Source organism: Phodopus roborovskii, unplaced genomic scaffold (genome assembly GCF_943737965.1).
Source record: "Phodopus roborovskii unplaced genomic scaffold, PHOROB, whole genome shotgun sequence".
Lineage (NCBI taxonomy): Eukaryota > Metazoa > Chordata > Mammalia > Rodentia > Cricetidae > Phodopus > Phodopus roborovskii.
The window spans coordinates 4,934,493-4,956,155 of record NW_026126546.1 but is presented as its reverse complement, the minus strand read 5'-3'; the positions used below and the strand labels follow the sequence as shown (position 1 = coordinate 4,956,155).

The following is a 21,663-nucleotide window of genomic DNA, read 5'->3' as shown; positions in this document are numbered from 1 at the left end:
TATCACCAGTGCCCTTCACTGGTGTGGACCAATATGTCACTGCCACAGTTAATCTTAATTGTCAACTTGATGGGATTTAGAGCAACCATGGGAACAAAACGGTGTGTGTGTCTGGGAGGGGGTTTCTAGCTTGAGTTGAGATAGGAAGCCCCATCCTGAATGTGGGTGGTATCATTCCTGTGGGCTGGGATCCTGGTCTGAATTAAGAGAAAGCCAGATGAGCCCCAGTGTTCATGGCTCTTGGCTTCCTGACTGTGGTCACAACGACACCAGACTCCGCGTGTTCCAGCTGCCTATGACTTCCTCACCCACCATGATGAACTGTACCCTCAAACTGTAAAGCAAAAGTCAACTCTTCCTTCCTTGGTTGCTTTCCTCTGGGATTTTTTTTCACAGAAGTAACAAAACTTCTGCAGTTACTGTTAACTAACATCATAGTTCACTCTGTGGTGTGCGTTCTATGTATGTGACAAATGCCCAGCGTTACATAGGACACACAGTAGTTTCACTGCCCTGAACATCCTCCATGCTCTGCCTGCTCTCCCCTCTCATTCCCAAAGCCCTGCTCACCACTATCTCCTTAGTGTTCTCTTGTCCAGAATGTCATTGAAATTGTGCAAAATGCAGCCTTTTTTGGGTAAGTGGGTTCCCTTATCTTCGTATTCAAGTTTTTTTCCATGTCTCTTTATGCCTTCATAGCTCATTTTTTAAATTGCTGTATGACATTCCTCTAGTAAACAACCCATAGTTTGTTTACCTATTCACCTACTCAAAGACTTCTTGGTTACTTCTGTGTTTTGGCACCCTGTATAAAGTAACTGTAAACCGCTGAGTGCCAGTGTTTGTGTAGATTCGAACGTTCAACTCCTTTAGCAAATTCAGAGGATGCTTGCTGCTTTGTATGGGAAAAACATGGTGAGTTTTGTAAGAAGCTGCCATACGGTGATCCCAAGTGACATGCCACCACCGAGGAATGAGTTTCACTTACCAACTACATTTCCCGTTTGTCGTGTCCTGCTTAGTCTTTGTCAACTTGACACAAGTTGGAGACACTTGGGAAGAAGGGGCCTCAACCGAAAAACTGCCTCCCTGAGATTAGCCAGTGGGCAAGTTTGCAGAGGCAATTGTTTTGATTAATGATGCATGTGGGAAGGCCCAATTTACTCAGCGCAGTAGCATCCCTGGGCAGGTGCTCTCGGGTTGCATAAGAAAGCAGGTTATGAGGGACAAGCCAGTAAGCAGTGACCATCCATGGCCTCTGCTTCAGTTCCTGTCTCAAGATTCCTGCTTTGGTTTTCTGCCCTGACTTCCTTTGGTGATGGAGTTGTGACCTGAGAGTTATTAGCCAAAGTAAACCCTGTCCTCCCCAAATTGCTTTTGCTCATAATGTTTAATCACAGTGACAGAAGCCCCAAGTACAACAGCCATTAGCTGTTTCCATTCCTATCCATCTCAGATTATGAACAGAGAGCTATAGTTTTGTTCACCATTATATCTTTAATGGTTGGTCCCCTATAACATTTATTGGGAAAAGTATTCATTAATGTTACTAATTCATTCATCAATTTAAATAGTTCAGAACCACCTGCCCTAGGGACGGTGCTGCTCACAGTGATCCGGACCCTTTTACGTTAAGAAAGAAAAATCATCTGGGCATAGTAGTGTTTACACCTTTAATCCCAGCACTTGGGAGGCAGAGGTAGGCAGAGCTCTGTGAGTTTGAGGCCAACCTGATCTACAGAGTGAGTTTCAGGGCAGCCAGAGCTACGTAGTGAGACTCAGTCCTGAAACAAACAATCTCCAGAAAGAAGAAAGAAACAAAAGAAGGAAGGGAAGGAGGGAGGGAGGAAGGACGGGAGAAAGGAAGGAAGGAAGGGAGGAAGGAAGGAAGGAAGGAAGGAAGGAAGGAAGGAAGGAAGGAAGGAAGGAAGGAAGGAAAACAGAAAGAAGGCATGCTCCCTCCCCACACAGTCATGTTCACAGGTCAATCTGATCTAGACAGTTCCTATCCGACGACTCTAGGCTGTGTTAAGTTGACAGTTAAAACTAACCAGTGTACATGAGATTTGATCTTGGGCACTCTCCCATGGGGACAGAATCCGAATCCAGTGGAGATGCTGTCCTCATGAAAGCATTGGCATTTCCCTAAGAGAAAGTGTTGCTTAGTTCAGGCTACTAAAATGGTGGCCATGTAGGCATCCTGAGTGCACATCCTGGACAAGAGCCACTTCAGCTGACCTGCAGATCTCCAAAGAGACAGAAGCACTTATTTTTGTTCAGGGTTGTTGGTTATGAAGCAATTTCAGGGATTGCAAGTAGCACAGACTTCTGAAGAATGAAGAACAAAGGGAAATGTATCCACGTGGTCAGGAGAGACCAGTTTCGTACAGTGTAGAGGACTTGGATGACATTGACTAATAGTTATAACTGGCAGAAGGCCCTGGGTAATGGCTGCCAGTGGGAGTTAGATGGGCAGAAAGGTGATGGGCTGATCATTGTCATGTTTTGACCCTTTCCCTTTTCCTGGCAATGAGCTGTGACTTGTGTGACCCATGACTGTCCTGTTCCTATTTTCCTCGCTTCTTTGTAGTGGAGGACAACCGTGGGACTCCGTTCTGATGCTTGAGTTCTGAACAGAAACGTTCTCACAGATCACCAGGACAGCTTTCCTTTCCCAGTCTGTGACGTCAGAGGTTGCTTGAGAAGGGTTTCCCTGTTGTGTTAAACAAGGATGCAAGGGTTGGAGTTATGACAGCCCTCTTGCAACCGGAGGGAATGAACAGAAAGCATTTCAGCATTATTAGCCCTCACTTTCTTTGGGCTGCTGAACAAATGCCTGCAACTGCCCTGGATGCCCCCTCCTCTGTCTAAGCTACAGTCAGGAAGGCTCTGGATGGGTGCTGTGTTTCCTTAACGTATACAATAGCTAAATTTATGAATTTGTGCTAGAAGCCTGGAATTGACTTCAACATTTCATAGCTGCTATGGATTTAATTTCTCTAATGGTCCTATGAAAATGGTGTTCCAGCCACAGTGAGTGTTTTATCCCAGAGGCCAAATATCCAAAGGCTCCAGTAGTCCAACTCTACCCAACTCCTGGCATAGATCACAGAGCAGTCTCTGCCATCCAGCACCGTGTTCCACTGGGGAGACTGGGAAGAGACTTGAGCCAAGGTCCTTCCTTCGCTCCCAAGAATAAGAAAGGAAGTTGTGAGGTAGAAGTAATGGTTTAAGGGCCTAGGGCTTCATAAGCTCCCATGGCATTTTTGTGCTCAGTGCTAAGCAGAGGTCACGTGGAAGGAACAGAGGGTGTGTGAGGAGGCTCTGGGTATTTCCAGGTCCCAGAGTAAGCCAGCCTCCTTGCAGGCCTCCTTCAGCGCTAGCTGAATGAATCCATTCACAATAGGCCCCTATGTAAACTGAATAGTGCTGCCTGGCAATCACCAAGCAGTTTTAAGAGGCAAGCACCCTTGGGGCACTTTAGAAGAGGGTAAATACTCTCTATGACATATTTGTTTGCTTCAATTTTCTTTGTGGCGTCTAGGTAAAAAGTCCTCCAAAGAATAAGTTTTGCTTGGCAATATCGGGTAAATGCTACAAAATGAGTAAGCGTGTGCATGAAGAAGTGTTCAGTAACCGATTGGCAGGCTCCTCAAGATACAAACACTCATGCATAGCACAATCTCCCCTCAGTCTGCCTCCCTTTTCTTTTTCCTGTCTCTCTCTCTGCATCTCCGCCTCTGTCTCTCTCTTTCTCAGAGGGAAAATGAAGTGGCATGGGCTTCTTGAGCTGTGTAAGTGAGATGCGTAAGACCTGAGACGCTAACATGTAGATTAGTGTCATAATTACTCCAGCACAGTGCTGTAGCCGGTAGAATGGGGGAAATGCCTTAAGAAGCAGAGGTCTTAGCCAGGGTCCTCCCTTTCCCCCAACAACAAGGCAGAGAGCTGAGTGTCGGAATAATGACTCGAGGGCCTTGGGGTTTGAGGCCTACGAGGCAATTCTGAGCTGGTTAACCGTACAGGTTTTAGACTCTGAACATTGTTGAAAGCTGTCCCACATGTGAGAGACAGAGGAGAGAGAGAACATGCTTCCTCGAAGCGCATGTGAGACACCAGGGGTGGTGGCACATGCCTTTAATTCCTGGATTTGGAGGGCAGAGGCAGGTGATTCTGTGAGTTCGAGGCCAGCGTGGTTTACAGAATGAGTTCGAGGCCAGCCAGGGCTCCACAGAGAAGCCCTGTTTTGGGGAAGAAAAGAAAAAGCCTGTGCGAAAAGATGGGAGGAATATCTGTGGGTGTCAGCCCTGTGCCTCAGCAGTGGGCTTTGCTGCCAAAACCATCAACAGCCCCTCGAGCCGCATTATATGAACACAAGTCCCAGATCGAAGAGCCCACAGAGACAGGAATCAGACCACACTTGAAGCCTGGGCTCAGCTCTGGAGAGACAAGGGTCCTGTCTGACGGTTATCCCATTGTGACCCACTTGGGAAGGTACACTGTAGAAAACCGAGACAAGAGAAGAGGTTGCCTCCAAGGAACAGGGCCTCTGGAGGGGCCATGTCAGATTTGCTTGGGATTCTTGGTGTGGGGACCTGCTCACAGCTCTGTCAAGGTTTGCTGAGCCAACCCATGGGGGCAAAGCACGGTTTAAAGAGCTTTCCATGCAGGAGGGAGTCTCTGCTGGGTCTGCGGGCTCAAGCCTCTAACCCCACCACTTGGGAAGCTGAGGCATGTTTACCTTTTAATATTTTGTCCCTGACACACATTGGTTTGTAAGCGGGACCTGTCAATAAGCATTTGTTTGGTAGGTGGGTGGGTGGATGGGTGATGAGTGGGTGGGTGGGTGGGTGGATAGATGGATGGATGGATGGATGGATGGATAGATAGATAGATAGATAGACAGACAGACAGACAGATAGATAAGTGGGTGGGTGGATGGTAAATAGGTGAGTGGGTGGATGGACAGATGGGTAGATGGTGCTGTGCTCTTGAGGTTTTTTGTTTTGTTTTGTTTTGTTTTGAACTGTGTTTTATAGACTGGCACATATCTCATGGAATATTTTTTAGGTAGAGTTTGTGCATATTATTTCATTGGAAGGAAGCCAGACAGTCAGGGAGGTGGAGCCATGCTGGAGAAGTGAAAAGCACCCTGTGGGTTTTGCTAATGTCTGGGATACTGTGCCTGGAGCTAGAACATCAGGTCACATTTACTTCTTTCTGTAAACAGATTGTGGGTTGCATACAAAATGAACTCTCCAGACAAACACCAAAGCTTTTCTTTCTGTGTTGCTGCTTTCCATGCTTTAGTGGGGAGGGGCAATGAAATCCCATGAGCCTCTGTTCTGAGATTCTGGCCTTCATGTACTTTCTTTTATTCAGTTTGATCCCCACAGTTTAGACAAATTGCATAGTGTTCGCGTACTTGTATAAATGTTTTAGCAAAAGGCTTGTAAGTACAAGAAGGGGTTTTACTGATGCCAGACCCCCATTTTCTTCAAGCTCCTGCAGCCACAACAGTGCCTACACATATTAGGGGTTCAGAAACATCTTAGAATGAAGGAAATGTTTATTGTTTTGTCTTGATGACAGACATCATGTCATGAGCATGCTACTCACACTACTTGCCAATCCACCAACACTCCTGGCATCAAGCGGTGATTCTGGTCTTACAAAGAAACACAAAGAAAAGGCTAGTCAGCAGTGCCAACTGAGTGAACAGGGATTAAAAACCAGTGCCAGAAACATGCAGACATGGTGCTGCATAAATATCATCCCATCACTTGGGAGGTGGAGGCAGAGGGCTCAGACGTTCAAGGTAATTCTTCGCTACATAGGGAATTCAAGCCCAGTCTGGTATACACACGTCTCATCACACCCTAGGCACATCCGCCTCAACCCAACCCTCTCTTCTTCTGCTCACTCTTGCTTGCAGACCTCTGACAACCTGCTCCCACGGTCTCTAAGAAGAAGGAAAGAGCAAGCCACGGACAGATAGATGGCTGGTGGATGACAGGGTAGAAACAGGGTAGAGGATGATGTTCTTCGGAATCAGAAGGGATGGAGGGACCGGGATGGCTCATCCCTGCCCTCACCCACAACCTCAGCCGTCCTTTTCTGCTTGTCAGCACATCGTAAAAACTCAGATTGGCCCAAAGTTTTCCTCATCTGTCCTGCCCCAGCCAGGATGACAAGCGCCCTGAAGTCTTGAATTTGGAGCATATTCTGGGTTCCAGCCTATGCTCAGACCTCATTAATTCAGGAAGATGATACCCCAGGCAGACACCGGAAAGACACCGAGTGCCCAAAACCCCTTAATTGTGGGTTTCCCTCCAGTGTCTGCTCCCTTAATATGATTGGAAACTATTTTATGGAAATTCTGTTCCTTGAGGGGGATATTTCTAGAGCTGGGAGAAAACAGGTAGGTCAGATAGAGGGAAGCCAGCTACCTCCTGCTCAGGAGGCAGTCCTGGTGCCTGATGAGTATTTCTGTTCTGAACCAACTCTTAGGATATCCCAGGTTTGGATGTGAGCTCCCAGGGCCGTCCACAGATGCATAATGGCGAGGCAAAAATCTAGACACTGAGGGTAACCCTGGAGCGGGAAGTATACACCGGTCCTGGAGGTGTCTGGGCTGGCATAGGCAGTTAATAAGGACACAAGAGAGCGGCATGGAGACAAGGGGATGCTGACTGAGCAGCAAGCACAACCGGGCAAGCATCCCCACAGGAGGGTCTAGCCACACAGGAGTGTAGAGGAGGGATATCAGAGTCCCTGCAGCTCCTCCATGTCTCTCCCCGGGTGACTCACGGATGCTGTCCTCACTGTCTTCCCCAAGGTGCCTTTATGTCTTAGAGCTGACAATCTCCCATACCTATAAAACAGGAATGACAAGAACGCCTACATTATGGGCTCGGCAGTTTGCTTTCCATCAAATGCTGAAAACTGTGTTTGTAACCTGGTAAGGATTGCCTAAAGACTGGCTACCGCCCTCATTACCATCTTTCAGCCCATCTTGCTGTAGGGAAAAAATTTTGCACGGAGGCCCCACCCTCCACTCCCTGGAACCTACACCCCTTAAGTACAGGACAAACACTAGACAAACTGGGAGGAAGGGAGCTCAGTGTCACAGGCAGAAAGGATGGAAGGGCTGGTGGCTCTGGCTGGCTAGCGGGGCAGAGAAAAGTCCACTTACATCCTTCCAGAAGCCGCAGAAGCAGACAAACCCTAACACTAGGGAAGGTAGGACACCCCAGAGCTCCCGTGGGAGAGTAGACCAAGGAGAAGAGGTAAGCGTAAGGTCGGGGGAGTGGTGTTTGCAGGCTGAGGTTCCCGCTGGCTGCTGAGTGCAGGAGAAGGTGGGCTCTAAAGCCATGGCTAGCTCTAGCGGGCCTGGCTTGCCCCACACCTTTTGTTGAGTGAACCTGAAGAGAAGAAATAAATGCTCTCTCTTTTCCCTACCTGCTGTGTTAGAAAGCCATCATTTGGCAGTCCTTCTCTGGTAGGAACTACATTGCGTGTGTGTTTGTGTGCATGTGTGCATCCGGGTGGGGTGGGGGTGGGTGGAGGGGGTGGCTGGCACCTGGACTCATCTTGTGATCAGCAAGTTCCCGGTGCATCTCCAGGAAGCAGTTGGCATGGGAGAATTTTCTGATGACAGTTAGGTGCTTTATAAATGGAATAATAAATGAGGGCCTTGGCCAAAACAATAGGGACACATAAAGATTGCATATGCTACTAGCCAGGATATGAGCTCTTCCTTAAACACCTCCTTGAGTGAGAGCTGTTCATTTGTTTCAGTAGGAAATATTTTTTTCATTTAAATTAAGAACAATCTTATTTTACATACCAATCCCAATTCCCTTTCCTCCCGTCCTTCCGCTCCCCACATCATCTTCTCATTTCACCCCCATCCACTCCTTAGAGAGGATGAAGCCTTCCATGGAGGATCATCAAAGTCTGCCACATCATTTGGAGCAGGGCCGGGGCCATCCCCACCCCTGTTTCTGGACTGAGAGACTATCTCTCCATAAGGAATCATCTCCAAAAAGCCAGTTCATGCACTCGGGATAAGAACTGGTTCCATTGCCAGAGACCCTATGGACTTCCCAAGGCCCCCAGCTGACACCCACGTCAAGGGGCCTAGTTTCATCTTATGCATGTTCCCCAGTTGTCAGTCTGGAGTCCATGAGCTCCCACTAGCTCAGGTCAGCATGACCCCTTTGAGAGCTGTTCATTTTTAAACTGATTTTTCAATAGAAACACAACCCACCATGGGTTACTTGCTGGGTGGGTGGATAGAAAACTCTTCTCCAGGAAGCTCAAAGCCTCTGCAATTTGCCTGCCTTTTGGAAGAACAATTATGGAAATCAGTAGCTCACTTTAAAAGCCTTCTAAATGGATGGCTAGAAAGTTGCTTTCCTGGGAGGCCTTGGAGAAGACCAGTAGGTGATCAGGATCTGGTTGTTCACAACCTCTGCAGTCCTGCTGTGTTGGCCTGCCCCGAGCTTGCAAAGCAAAATGAAGCCGAGTAATAACCGAGACCTAAAAATATATCAACTAAATAAGTGTGTTGTGAGGAAATTCCAAGCTTTATTAAATGCACTTTTGGTGAAAGGGGCCCTACAGAGAATTTCTTAATAAATTTCAAAGAGAGATGTTGGTCACCGGAGGAGCCTACATAAGCAACCGTGGCATCTGTGGAATGTCAAGCTGCAGATGGCCTGAGGCAATGATCTGACTAGCACCACAGTCAGTCTTAGGGTGGATCAAGGTCTCTGACAATAGGGTTGTCTCAAACAGGCCCAAGCAGAAGGTTCCATGAGTGTCAAGGATGCCCAGCTTAGAAAGAGCCTGAGAGCAAAGCCATTCCAAGGGTCTCCAGACTGCAGCCAGAAGAGACACTGCCCTTATTTCAAACACCTTGGTAACTCATTCCAAAGCCCAACAACACCCACATTCAGGAAATTCTTCTTAATGTTTAGCCTAAATCCTTCATGCTTTGGTGTAAACTCATTACCTCTCATTGTGTTTAAAGCAGAAATGGAGAACAGCTGGTCTCTCCAACAGCTCAAACACTCGAGCTCTTTAATTTCATCCATCCCCCTAAATCTTCTGCTCTCCAGAACAACACTCCAAATCTGAGAACATTGTCCATGGCTTACCCAGACCACAGAGGCTGAGCATGTCCCAAGGGCTTCCTTTAACTCAAGACTTTGACCCAAGCAAGGTGCTGTGTGAATCTTCTGCCTTGAGTACCACCCATTGGTTGGGGCAGATGGAGGCCTAGAAGTAATATAAGCATCCTTCCTGTAGCTGCCCAGCATCACCCATCATCCTTTTTTGCTATGCAGGTGCTCAGTATCCTTTATTAGTAATTCTAGGGCAGACACTGTGTTGCACACTTTATATCCAGAGCACCTCATTTAGGCTGGGTTCAAGACAGGGTTCCTCTGTATATAACTGGCTATCCTGGAACTCACTCTGTAGACCAGACTGACCTCAAACTCAGAGACTCTTTCTTCCAAGTACAGGAATAAAAGTGTGTGCTGTGAGCCACCATGCCTGGTAGTTTTATCTTTTAATTCACAGGTAAAAGCAGGGCTTAGAGAGCTCAGGATTAACAAATGACCGAGATTTGAACCCAGGGTTGTCTGACACAGATAACTGTGATCCAGAGCTTCTACCCCCAATATCAGGCTAAGATCTGCTTCTTGCACTATCAAGTCTGGGATGCCCGAGACAGCCAGGAGACACAGGGTCCCTTTTCCATAGTTCTCTGTGGGAGTGACTTCTACGTTGTGGGTATCTGTTTCCAAATGTTTGTGTTCTTATAGGGTTAGAGGAGAGCTCAAGTGGCAGTCTTGCCTCCAACCTTGCTGTTCTTACCCCCTTATGCCAGAGTAGCTGGCTCTCAAGCTTCTAGGGACCCTCCTGTCTCCACTCCCATCTTGCTGTAGGAATACTTAGATTGCAGACCCTGATGCTCCCAGCTATAGTGAGATCTCCACCCCACCCCCACCTGTTGCACTGACCCCACCCATTGGGGCGTGGAGACAGGTTCGGGCATGACCTGTGGGGACTAGGTCTGGGGTCCAGGGTAGGATGATTGTGACTTTGTGGCCAGTCTGGACTACACCAAGAGACTGAGGGAGAAGGGAACACAGTAGGGAAAGGAGAGTGAGCTGCCCAAGACCACAGCTTCTTGTTCCCTGAGGACATTTGGGCAGAGAAGCGTGGAAGGAACTTTCTCCCCAGGGGCAGACAAACAGGGTCAAGAAGGGAGAAGGAGATGATCTGGGAACCTTGTTGGACTCCACAGGACTCTAGCCCATTTGGAAGACTCCCAGTTCTTTCCCCGCCCTTCCTGAAGGGGCTGTCTCCTTGCTGCAATCAAGCTGATGCTTACACCTTCACCCTGCTTGGGTCTCCTTTCTTTCCTGACAGTTAGTTCTTCCTCGTCTCACAGAATGACCTTGGAAACCTCCTAGCCTACTACCCAAAGTCCTGTGACAAGGCTGCATCTCAAAACAAACAAACAACAACAACAACAAAAAAAAACCAAACAGGAAACAACCAAGATGTTTAAAAAAAAATCCCCATCAGAACCTGTGTTAGAACTTAACCTCCACTGTGAGCTATTAAGGAATGGGAGCAGGCATGGTGTTCAGGAAGAGAGTGGGTCAGAGGGCCTCTGCTCTCACAAGGGGTTAATCCATTACAGGTTAATGAGTTTTAGTTGAAACCTTAGGTTAAATAAGGATCAGGATAAACAAATAGGCCGAATAGATGTTCACTCCTGCACAATCCAGAAAGAATTATGCACAATTATGCCATAAAGAATCCCAAGAGCTGTCTCTACTTTCTCCAAACCCCGCCCACTCAGAGAGTCTCCAAACAAAGAAAAGGCACCAAAAAGCCCAGTTTTGCATTCTTGGTGACTATGGCAACTTCCTTCCCTGTTGCCACAAGCTGACAAAGTTCCCAGCTAAAGCGTTCAGCCTTTGACCAAATTTAGGCACAAACCCAACTTGTGAAGGACATGTCAACACCCCTTGCCTACAACCAATAAAAAGTCTTTCTGCTTTAGTTTGAGGATATGGCTTCAGCCTCGATCTCTTGGACTGGAGAGCTCACTTGGGAGTTGCTTTGCTCAAACAAATTTGTAATACCTTTTCAGTTTGGCTTGATCTGGCTTACTGTGTCAGAAGAGAAACTCATTATGGAGGAAGGGGCAGAAAACTATTAATCTGTAGTGGGTGTGTTATAAGGCCAGAGGGGTTTTTCCTTGTACAAACTGCTCTCCCATCTGGCTGTACACTACCTTGGGATTCTGCAGAAACCCTAGCAAGAAGATTATCATCTGATGTGTCCCCTTGACCTTGGCCCTCTGAGCACCCAGAACTGTGAGGATTGTGATGATTAGTTTTAAATGTCAACTTGCTATAGCCTAGGATCTCCTGGGAAGAGAGCCTGAATGGAGACTGCCTAGGGCAGGTTGGCTATAGGCCTGCCCATGGAGATGATCACGATTGTTTTTGTTGAGGTACAAGCTCTCAGCCCATTGTAGGCTGCATCATTACGTAGGCTGGGCCTTGACCTGTGAAGAAATCTGAGTGAGAGCAGCAAGCAGGGGCATACAAGGGCATCCGTTCCTGTCTGCTCCTGGCTGAGATGTGGCATGAGCCACTGTCTGAGATCCTGCCTTGATTTCCCCTCAAGTATTGTAAGCCAAATAAACCCCTTCCTCCCCAGAATTGCTTTTTTGTCAGAATATTTCTTCATAACAACAAAAATGAAACTGAGGTAAGAATAAATCTTTATTCTTTATATTCTCTCAGATAGTCTATTGTAGCAACAGAAAGGGGCCCAAAAGATGCTCCATGATCTTTGTATGCATTTTCTGTTAGTTCTTGACTTGTTCCAACATAGGGACTTAAGTTTTGTTTCATACTTTCTACACCCAGTGCAGTGTCTTGTATTGAATAGATAATGGAACCATTTTGAATGTCCCAGTAACTGGACATAGGGATAGTTATGGGTTGCCCAGGGGTCACACACACACACACACATACACACACACACACACACACACACACACACACACACATACACACACACACACACACACACATACACACACACACACACACAGTATTTCAGTTTCCAAATTAAAAAGTTCTCAGAGATGCAAACGTGTCTCTCTGAGAAAGGCTTTGCTAGCCACCCCTACTTCCAGCACACAGCTGGTTCTGCAGCATTCAACAGTCAGACCACAAAGAATCCCACCAGCTTAACATGCGACCTTGGACAAGTCACTTGTGTTCGCCTCTAAAAGATGAAGGGTGTTGGTCTGGCTAATATTTGAGGCCTTTCCGGTCCTAGGTTTCCATAATTCTGTGGCTATCTATAGACTTATCTGAATAATCACAAAGACTACTTCATGCTAGAGAAACGCAATCATAATAAACTAAAGCAAAACCAAACGCCCTTCAGTACCCTGTTGTGAACTATAAAATGTCCCTAAAATCACATTTTCCCCTTGAAAACAGGATGTAGGAAAAATATTTTCCTATTAAATCCTTTTAAAGGGCAAGGGAACGCATTTATTCTGTGATTCGCGGTCCAACTCAATAAAAAAAACGAGAGGATCCGGTTGTCTTAATTACAGAAGACACTGTCAAATGGCAGAGGGTGGGAACTCGGGCTGGAGCCCACTGCCACACCAGCAGCAGTGCTCGTGTTTTCTGGGGAGACTCTTCAAGGGTGTCTTGAGAAGTTTATTCTGCTATTATGTCGGGGGAACCAGTAAATGCGTTTTTATGAGGTGATTTATGAAACCCCTGGGGTGGAGAAAGCAAGAGCTAGAAAGAGGTCACACCAACTTTCAAGCCTGTGGGGGCAAGGAGAGGGGGACTTGAGTTTCAAGGACTTGACTGCATTGTTGTTGGGAGTTATGTCCTCTGACAAGGAGCAAGCAAAGGAGAATTTGGACCTGAAGAGAGGGAGAAACGCCAGAACCTTCAGGAGAACGTCACCTTGTAGTCTAGAAATCTCAAAGTTTCGATATTAAGCCTTGGGAGGACAGAGGTACTTGTTTCCTCATTTTTATAGGAACTAGATCTTTATAGACATGGGGGATGGGAGGGGCAGATAGGCATGCTTTCAGATTGCATTATAAAGACGGTGTGCTGCACGCCGTACAGAGGAAACAGCACAGGCATGATTCGATGGCTCAGCGTGCACACACTTCCCGGGACAGTTTGTCCTGGGTTAACCCCCTCCCTCCCAGCCCAGATGCCCTTAGAGGGGCACAAGGCCAACAGCATCAGAGACCAACAGACTGAGCATTTCCAGCATTGCCTGAGCCCAGACACTCACTGAGGGCGAGGGGCAAGGGATGATAACAAGGCATGGACATCGAGAATGTCAGCATGGATGACCATCCCACAGAAGAAGGGTGGGCCGGAGTTCTAGGGAGACTGATGATGTTGTCCTTCCCCGATTCTCCCTAATGACCTTCTAATGGGTGACGAGAAGGGAAACGTGTTTTTTTTGTTTGTTTGTTTTTTGTTTTTGTTTTTTTTTTTTTAGGTTGGTAATCTGCCATGTGATCTGAATAAAGGACATTTCTGAAGATTTAGCTCCGTCTTTGCCCACTGACCTCTGTAATTGGCAGGCAGCAATGAGTTCTGGTGTTTCAGTAACGGGACAGAGAGTGGGCCCACGCATTCTCTTCAAGAAAGAAAAAAAAAAAGACAGATTTATGCTCACCCAGGAAGACACACATGGGTTCTATCAGCTAACAATCATCCCCCATTTCTGTTGCAGCAGAACAAGGGGACTTTCAAAGATGTTCTGGTCCCACTTTCCAACTATCTGGACTTGTGTGTTACATAACATTGAGGTTACAAATGGAATTAAGGCTGCTGGTCAATAAGTGTCTTGGTCAGCTTTCTGTTACTATAACAAACATCTGACCCAATCATCTTAGGCGGGGAAAGGGTTCATTTGGACTCACAGTTTTGGAGTCCTAGTCCACAATAAACTGGCTTGTTGTTTTGGGTGATTTGTGAAAACGTGTGTCACAGCGAAACTGCTCACCTCAACATAGAGCAAAGAGAGCAAGACAAAGAGACTGGAGTTCTTTTTTATAGACCTCCCATCAGAGCCCTTTTTATTACTTCCCAACTGTGTCAAACTGGAGACTAAGCTTTTACTTTGTGGGACTTTAGAAGAAGTCTGCAGAATACACTCTTCTCAAGGCCAAAGCAAGAAGTTCTGAGCTGCGTTGCTTAGAAGTGGTGATCCAAGCACATTCCCCAGATTTGAAAATGAGAACCCATGGGTGCTGACCCACAACCAGATGGCAACTTCTAGGAAGGGTGAAGAGTGTTTCGGGGTGGTCCTTGCTCAGAGAAGTCACAGTGGTAGGTAGTGTTCCTGCCTTTTCAAGGAGAGCTTGGGGAAACATCCGCCCAGTCAAACAGCTAGTGATTTAGTTGGGATTCGAACCCAAGTCATTCTGTCTCTGGTGCTTTGTGTCAGTTTCTCCTTCCAATAAGTCATCCTCTGGCAGCCGTTTCCTGGACTTCTAAGGTTGTTTCAATGCCCCGGCTCAAGGAGTTTAATAGGTAAAATCCTGTTGTCCAGAGAGAAGAAAAGCAAGCATGTGATCCTATGGCTGCTGGCCAGCCAAGCCTCAGTGTCTGGGGACCATGGCCTCAACAGAGGATGCTAGCTACAACCGTGTTTCCCTCGGGCTCCTCTGAAGCCTTCTGTCCACCAGAGCCCACACGTGCAGGCTGACAGTCCAAAGACAGTCTGACAAGAACCTGTGCTACACCCAGGCTCTTGATCATACTGAATTTGCCATCCCAGGGCCGTGTGGGTGGGTCTTGAGGTGGAGTTACAAAGAGCAAACGTGGTGGGATGTTCCCTGTGTACTGAATTCTGCCAGTCATACCTCAGGCAATCACCATAGGGATACTGACCTATTCTGAACATTATCTCAATAAGTCTGTTCAATTATTTTCACATAGGAAGACAAACAATGTGTGCGGAAGTGGACCCCATCAGACACTGGGTGCTCAGAAGCCCTCTGACACCAGGTAGTCACTCTCTTTCAAGTTGTGACTCTCAGTATTAACATTTATGGAGCCCAAGGACCAACAAGGACCAACCCTTGAGGGGCACAGAAAAAAAACTTGTGAGTTGCAACCCCCGAGGCCACTTCTGACACATAAACATCTTCCAGGCTAAATTCCAAGCAGTGCCAAGTTTTTTTGTTTTGTTTTGTTTTTTTTTTTTTTTGTGTGTGTGTGTGTGTGTGTGTGTGTGTGTGTGTGTGTGTTTGCGAGCGCGCATGTGCGCCACAACATCTTATCCTTGCTGGGCCTGCACTCCTGACAATTTATTTGTAGCAGGAGACAACAGAGATCCCCTGGGAGGGAAGGGAGTTTCCTAAGATCAATGCTGATAGTAAGAACACCATGCCAAGAACCAGTTAGTTGGATTGTGCCACTACACACATTGCTTGTCTTCCTACGTGAAAAATAATAGAGGACAGGCTTAGTTTCAGGATAAGTCAGTATCCCTATGGCGATTGCCTGAGGTATGACTGGCAGAATTCAGAACACAGGGAACACCCCACCACGTTTGTTTTTTGTAACTCTATCTCAAAACCCACCCACATGGCCCTGAGATGACAAATTGAGTATGTTCAAGAGCGTGGATGTAGCAAGATTTCTCATGGGACAATCTTTGGACCACCAGCTCACAAAAAAATGACCCACAGACTTATTATTAGTTATGAAAGCTCAGCCTTAGCATAGGCCTGTTCCTAACTAGTTCTATATCTATTAACCTATGTTATTTTTCGTGGCTGGGTTACCCTTACTTGCCCTGCTTCCTTTGTGTCCCGCTCTTGACTCGCCTTTCTTCTTCCCAGCATTCTCTCTCTGCCCAGAAGTCCCGCCTGTTATCTCTCATGTTTTGCTATTGGCTTTTCAGCTTTTTATTACACCAATCACTGCAATGCATCTTCACATCATACAAATATTCACAACGCCTGGAGCCTATTTTATCCCTGTGAGGAGACCCTTGCTGTAGAGTGTCTGCTTGATCAGTGCTACTGCTCCGGGACTGGCTTACCTCCAATTCTGGGGGAAGCTTGTCATTCACTGACCTCTGGAGTGGTTGTGAATGTGTGGAGAGCATCCTTTTTTCAAAGTAGAACATCTTTCCAGATTCACAAGCCCCACTTCAGACACTATAGGCTGCTATACAACTTGTAAACAAATCCTCTTACATTCCAGAAGTTTGTTAAAGGAAAACTGGCAGCATGAGCTGAGACACATGTTGTGAGCGATGCATGGGCCATGTGCTGTTGGTCACTGGATGCTCTATTCACTGCATATTCAATGAAAGGTATCCTTGTTGGCATCCCTTCTTACTAGATTAGGCTCACCCCCTTTCTAGTTTTCCTTTGAGGATAGATGGGGGTCCTGGTCAGCTGCAATTCTCTGAGAACAGAGGACTGTGTGTAGCTCAAAGAGGACACAAAGGCAGGTAGCTGTGGATTTAAAGTCAAGGAAGACACAGACTGAAGGCAGCTGGAGATGACTTGCCTGCAGGGAATGCCCTAACAGAGACAGAGGACCAAAAGAACCTCAAACTAAATGAGGCAGGCACAGAAGAGACAAGAAAATGAAGGCAGGGTGGAAGGAAAGGGAATTAAGACATGCATTTGTTTTCTGGGTGATTTAAAACAACAGACATTTATTTCCTCCAGTCCTGGAGGGAGATCAAAGTGTTTGCAGACCCACACATACTTCTGAGGCTCTCAAGGAAGAATGGTCCCTTGCTTCTTCCACTACTGGTGACTGTCAGCATTTCTAGGCATGGGGCTACATCTGTCTGTTATCTGCCTTTGTCTTCACATTCCTTTGTCAGCTTCTTGTATATAGACACTGTTACTGACTTGAGGCCCTGTGGTGTCATTCAGAATATTCTGCTCAAGACCTGTAACTGTAACCTAGCTATATTTACTGAGCTGTTTGCAAGTAAATTTTGGATTCTAATGGCCACTAGATATCCTGTTCACCAAATACAGGGTTCAAGAAAAACCTAGAAATGGACATAGTTCTTGAGCACCCATCATTTAATTCATTACAGGGTGGGAGAAATCCAAAGTAGAATGAAATAAGTCAGAAGGCCAGGACAAGTGGCCTTTTCTGTGGAATGCGTGGAGGGTTTTATGTACTCACCACCACTTAAGGCTGTACAGCCTGTTTGGAGTTCACTTGCATAGCATCTCCACTACAGCAGTCTCTGCTTTTGTAGATCCATACAGAGAACTTGGAGGCTCATCCCCACCTCTCTAACCACACCCAGCTGCACAGAGCCATATGGCATACACAAGGCACTACCCACATGCTAAAATATTTTATGGAGCTCAGTGTCCCTCCTACATAAAACCCCTTCCCACTTATCTACTTTCTAATTTCCTGGACCCCTCCAAGATCCTGGCTTTCTCTTCTTTCTCCTAATTTAACTCCTCCACTTTGTTATGCAAGGCAATTTAATTCTCTCTCCATTTACTCTGCCCCAGGCTTACCTTTGCATAGCCAAAGACTCATTAATGTCTCCATAAAACAAAGCACCATTTAAGCAAGATGCAAGGCAGAATCACTGGCACAGATTTTGTTCTCTCTCTCTCTCTCTCTCTCTCTCTCTCTCTCTCTCTCTCTCTCTCTCTCTGTCATGACTTCCTCCTCCTCAAGTTGTATGGACATTTTTTTTTTCCAGGACTGATGAAGTGAGTATACTTAAATAATCGTTTACTTCTTTTATGTTACCTGAATATTCCCTTGTCATATATTTCTTCTAAATGTGTCTTTAATACTATGGTTCTCAAACATTTGATCTCAGAAAATTTTTATAGTCCTACAAAATTATGCAGGGCCTTAAACAATTTTTGTTTACATCAATATTTATCTATTGATAGTAACTATATTAGAAATAAAACGGACAACTTAGAAATATGTATTCACCTAAAATAATCAGGGTACATCTATTACATATCAGCATAAACATATTCATAGAGGAAATAGTTTTCAACACAATAAAGGGCTTGGTAAGAAGAATTGGCACTTGCATTTTTTGCAATTCTCTTTTAAGTCTGGCTTAATAGAAGACAGCTGCTTTGCATTTAGCCTATTGTAAGATCAGTTTCTCTGGAAAACTCAACCATACAACTGATTAGAACATGCAAGTGCAAAGGCAAATACGATCCTAGGGTTAGTATGAGACTAGCTTTTCATCTTGCTGACTGTAAAAGCCCCGTTTTAAAACACATCATAGTTGTGCTTCCTTTCTAAGGAAAACAAGAAACAGAAAAGTCCATATTGAATTAAAACTGAACCATGGGGTCACACCCCTGGACAAGAAACTATTGGACTCCAGGCAACTATGACTGATGAGAGAGGGAGAGTTAGCCTATCCCAGGGATAGACCCACTAATTGGTACAATCAATACAAAGTGATTATCCAGGAAACCATAGACACACAAACAACAACAACAACAAAACAGACTCAGCAGGTTGGGCTTATGTATCCATGGATACTTATACATACATGTAACGATAATAATCCAGGAAGAAGAGGTTATCGATTTGAGAGTGAATAGGAGAATGAGGAAGGAGTTGGAGGGAGAGGACTTGAGGGGACTGGAAGGAGGAAAGGAAAGGTAGGAGGGAACATGGTATAATTGTATTTTAATTAAAAGTGTATAAAAATCAAAATGAACCATGGGTCAAGCTTTCAGAAAAATATTCCTGGCTGACTTTATTCAACTAAAGTGACTCTCTTCCTCCTTCCTCGTTATAAGGATTCAAGAGAGCACTTTTCAAAACTACATATTGAGGATGAACATAACTCAGGATCGGGGTCAGTCTGTTTCACTTTTGTCTGACTCTGATACATTCCTACAAGTGTTCCTCATCTCTGCTCTAAGGCACAGCAACGTCTAATGGCCACGAACTAAGAATCAAACAACGTGAAAACGTTTTATATGCGCCTTCTGTTTAATTCTCTGTGCACTCCAAGGAAAGCGCTAGTTCCTTTTTACCGAAGTGGCTAAAGATTGGAGAAGAAAGGCCTCTGGCCTCTAACTATTTCTTGTACACTTACCCTGCCCTAGCTCCCGCACCCAGAAGGTCAAAGGGGGAACCCTTCACACCAAAGGTCAAAGGTGGGACTCCTCGCACCTGTCAGCCAAACCGCCTGCCTTCTAAAGAATCGTAATGGAGCACTTTTTCTGTCTTCATGGTACTATCGTTCCTTGATCCCCAGTTCTAAAAGCACCGGGAAATTTCCGAGCGTTTGAGCTCGCCGGTTTGCGGGGAGGAGAAACTGTCGCGGAGCACTCGGAGCTGAGGCCGGAACCTTTCTCCACTCTCCGTGGTACTCGGGTGGAGAGCGGAACCTTTCTTCTCTGCTCACAGTTCCTGGGCGGAGGCGTGCGAAAACGGAACGTCCCTCAGCGACCGGGCTGTTGCCGGGGTCGCCTGCTGCTGACGTGTACCGACCGGCTTCTGGCCGCGGTGTGGGTCGCTATGGCGGTGGACATCACACTCCTCTTCCGGGCAAGCGTCAAGACGGTGAAGACTCGGAACAAGGCCCTGGGAGTGGCGGTGGGTGGCGGGGCCGATGGCAGCCGGGACGAGCTGTTCCGCCGAAGCCCTCGGCCCAAGGGAGACTTCTCCAGCCGGGCCCGGGAAGTGGTAAGCTGGTTGCTATGGAAACGCCGAGCGGGAGATGGGGGCGGATCCGCACCCGGGACCCTGGACCCCGAGTGAGGAGAGGGAATCTTTAGCCTCTCGCTGGCGAAGGGGCGGCGACAGGTTTGCTTTAAGGAAAGAGGGGCGCCATTCCGAGTCCTGTAGGAAGCAAGACCTAGAGCTGCTTGGTTATCCGTGTAGTCAGGAGGCTGCCGGCTAAGTTGAGGCAGTGAGTTCGCTGTCACTGTTGACTTGAGTGCCAGGGAAAAGTTCCCACAGTCCTTCGCTTCCTGTCGCAACCTCCACCACTCTACCTTTGCCCCTTTTATGTACATGTTTGCGCCTCCTCTTCCGCCTAGGGATTAACATCCACTCTCAGCTGAAACAGACGTTAAAAGACTCCATCGGCATGGGGCAGTGATGGCGCACGCCTTTAATCCCAGCCCTTGAGAGGCAGAGCCATGTGGATCTCTGTGAGTTCGAGGCCAGCCTGGTCTACGGAGTGAGTTCCAGGACAGCTGGGGCTACACAGAGACCCTGTCTCAGAAACAGACAAACGAACGAACAAAAGAACAGCGAAGTTCGTTGACGTCATCATATATGTCAGATGTCACATTTCCCATTATCCCCTGTGTCCCACTGAAGGGGGCATGTCTCAGGTGGAAGCGAGAGGAAGGAAAAATAAGGTGCCCTCACTCCTCTACCCTGAGTCTGGCTAAACTGTGATGGAGGTTGCTCTCAAACAGGGTGTGGACATCACAGTTTTGGTGTGTGAAGGCCCTTCCTGAGATTGGTGGTTTATTATTAACACTGCACAGATTTTCAGTACTCAGGAACAGGGGATTTGGGAACAGGAGAGTCAAGAAGCACAGTTCAGCCAGCAGCCCTGTGGGGAGAGAGTTCTGCTATCAGTTGGACCGCTCCCCAAGTGCTGAAAATGCGTTTTCAATTAAGAGCCTCAGGGATGACAGTTCTTCAAAGGCCAGGCAGTCTCGGGAGTAGAAAGACAGCAGCACTTCTGAGTTAAAGGGGAAGTGTCAGCAATGGCAAACCTATGCATGTATTCTCACCTGCTGCCTCTGACCACAGAAGCCAGCACGCATTTCCCAGTAGATCCTGTAGCTCAGAACCCCTCAGCGCTGTGTCCTAAGAGCCATTACCAACTGCTGGGTGTGATGTTAAGTTGAAATCTGCTTGATATCCTACCCAGCAGCTGCTTAAAAACTGATTGCATACCTAAACAGAACCTTGGACTTTTCAGAACAGACGTCTAAGGGGCCTGGAATTCATCTTGTTGAGACTGATCATCTTTATAGATGGGAAGACGACACTCATTCAAGTGCAATGACTGGCCCCAAGTCTTTGCAACTGAGGCAGGGTGCTAGAGCTGCGGGTGGAAGCCAACCCCGCTTTGCTAGTTTAGTGATTTTCTCCCTCTGGTTTTGTGTCTTAAAGATTTATTTTTATCTATGTGCATGTGTGACTGTGTGCCATGTATGTGGGTGCCCATGGGAGGCCAGAAGAGGACATCAGACCCCCTGGAGATAGTTACAGGAGGTTGTAAGCCAACTTACTTGGATACTGGGACCTAAACTTGGATTGTCTGCAAGAGCTGTAAGCATTCTTAATCACTCAGTCATCACTCCCCACCCCAGCTAATAATTTTAAACAAAATGTCAGAGATTTTTTTTTTTCTTATTGAGAGTTCGTAGTGCATGGGACTTAGAGCAGAAGAGCTTGGATTTGAATTTCTTCTGGCTGTGTGAGGTCGAGAAGTTACTTCACCTCAGTTACCTTTTTTTTCTTTTCTGTCTAAGAATTACAGCCACTTTAGAAGGTCACTTGACGGATGAAATGACATGGTGTACAAGTGCCTGTGAGA

At 46.7% G+C, this 21,663-nt stretch overlaps 1 protein-coding gene across 1 annotated transcript in view; it reads left to right on the top strand.

Moving 5' to 3' along the window:
* Window positions 1-19,479: 19,479 nt before the first annotated feature.
* Window positions 19,480-21,663, top strand: part of Stx18 (syntaxin 18) — a 99,310-nt gene continuing 97,126 nt past the window's right edge. The window contains exon 1 of the mRNA XM_051200281.1: window positions 19,480-19,784. Coding sequence (XP_051056238.1) covers window positions 19,617-19,784 — 168 coding nt within the window. The 5' untranslated portion in view covers window positions 19,480-19,616. The remainder of the gene's footprint in view (window positions 19,785-21,663) is intronic.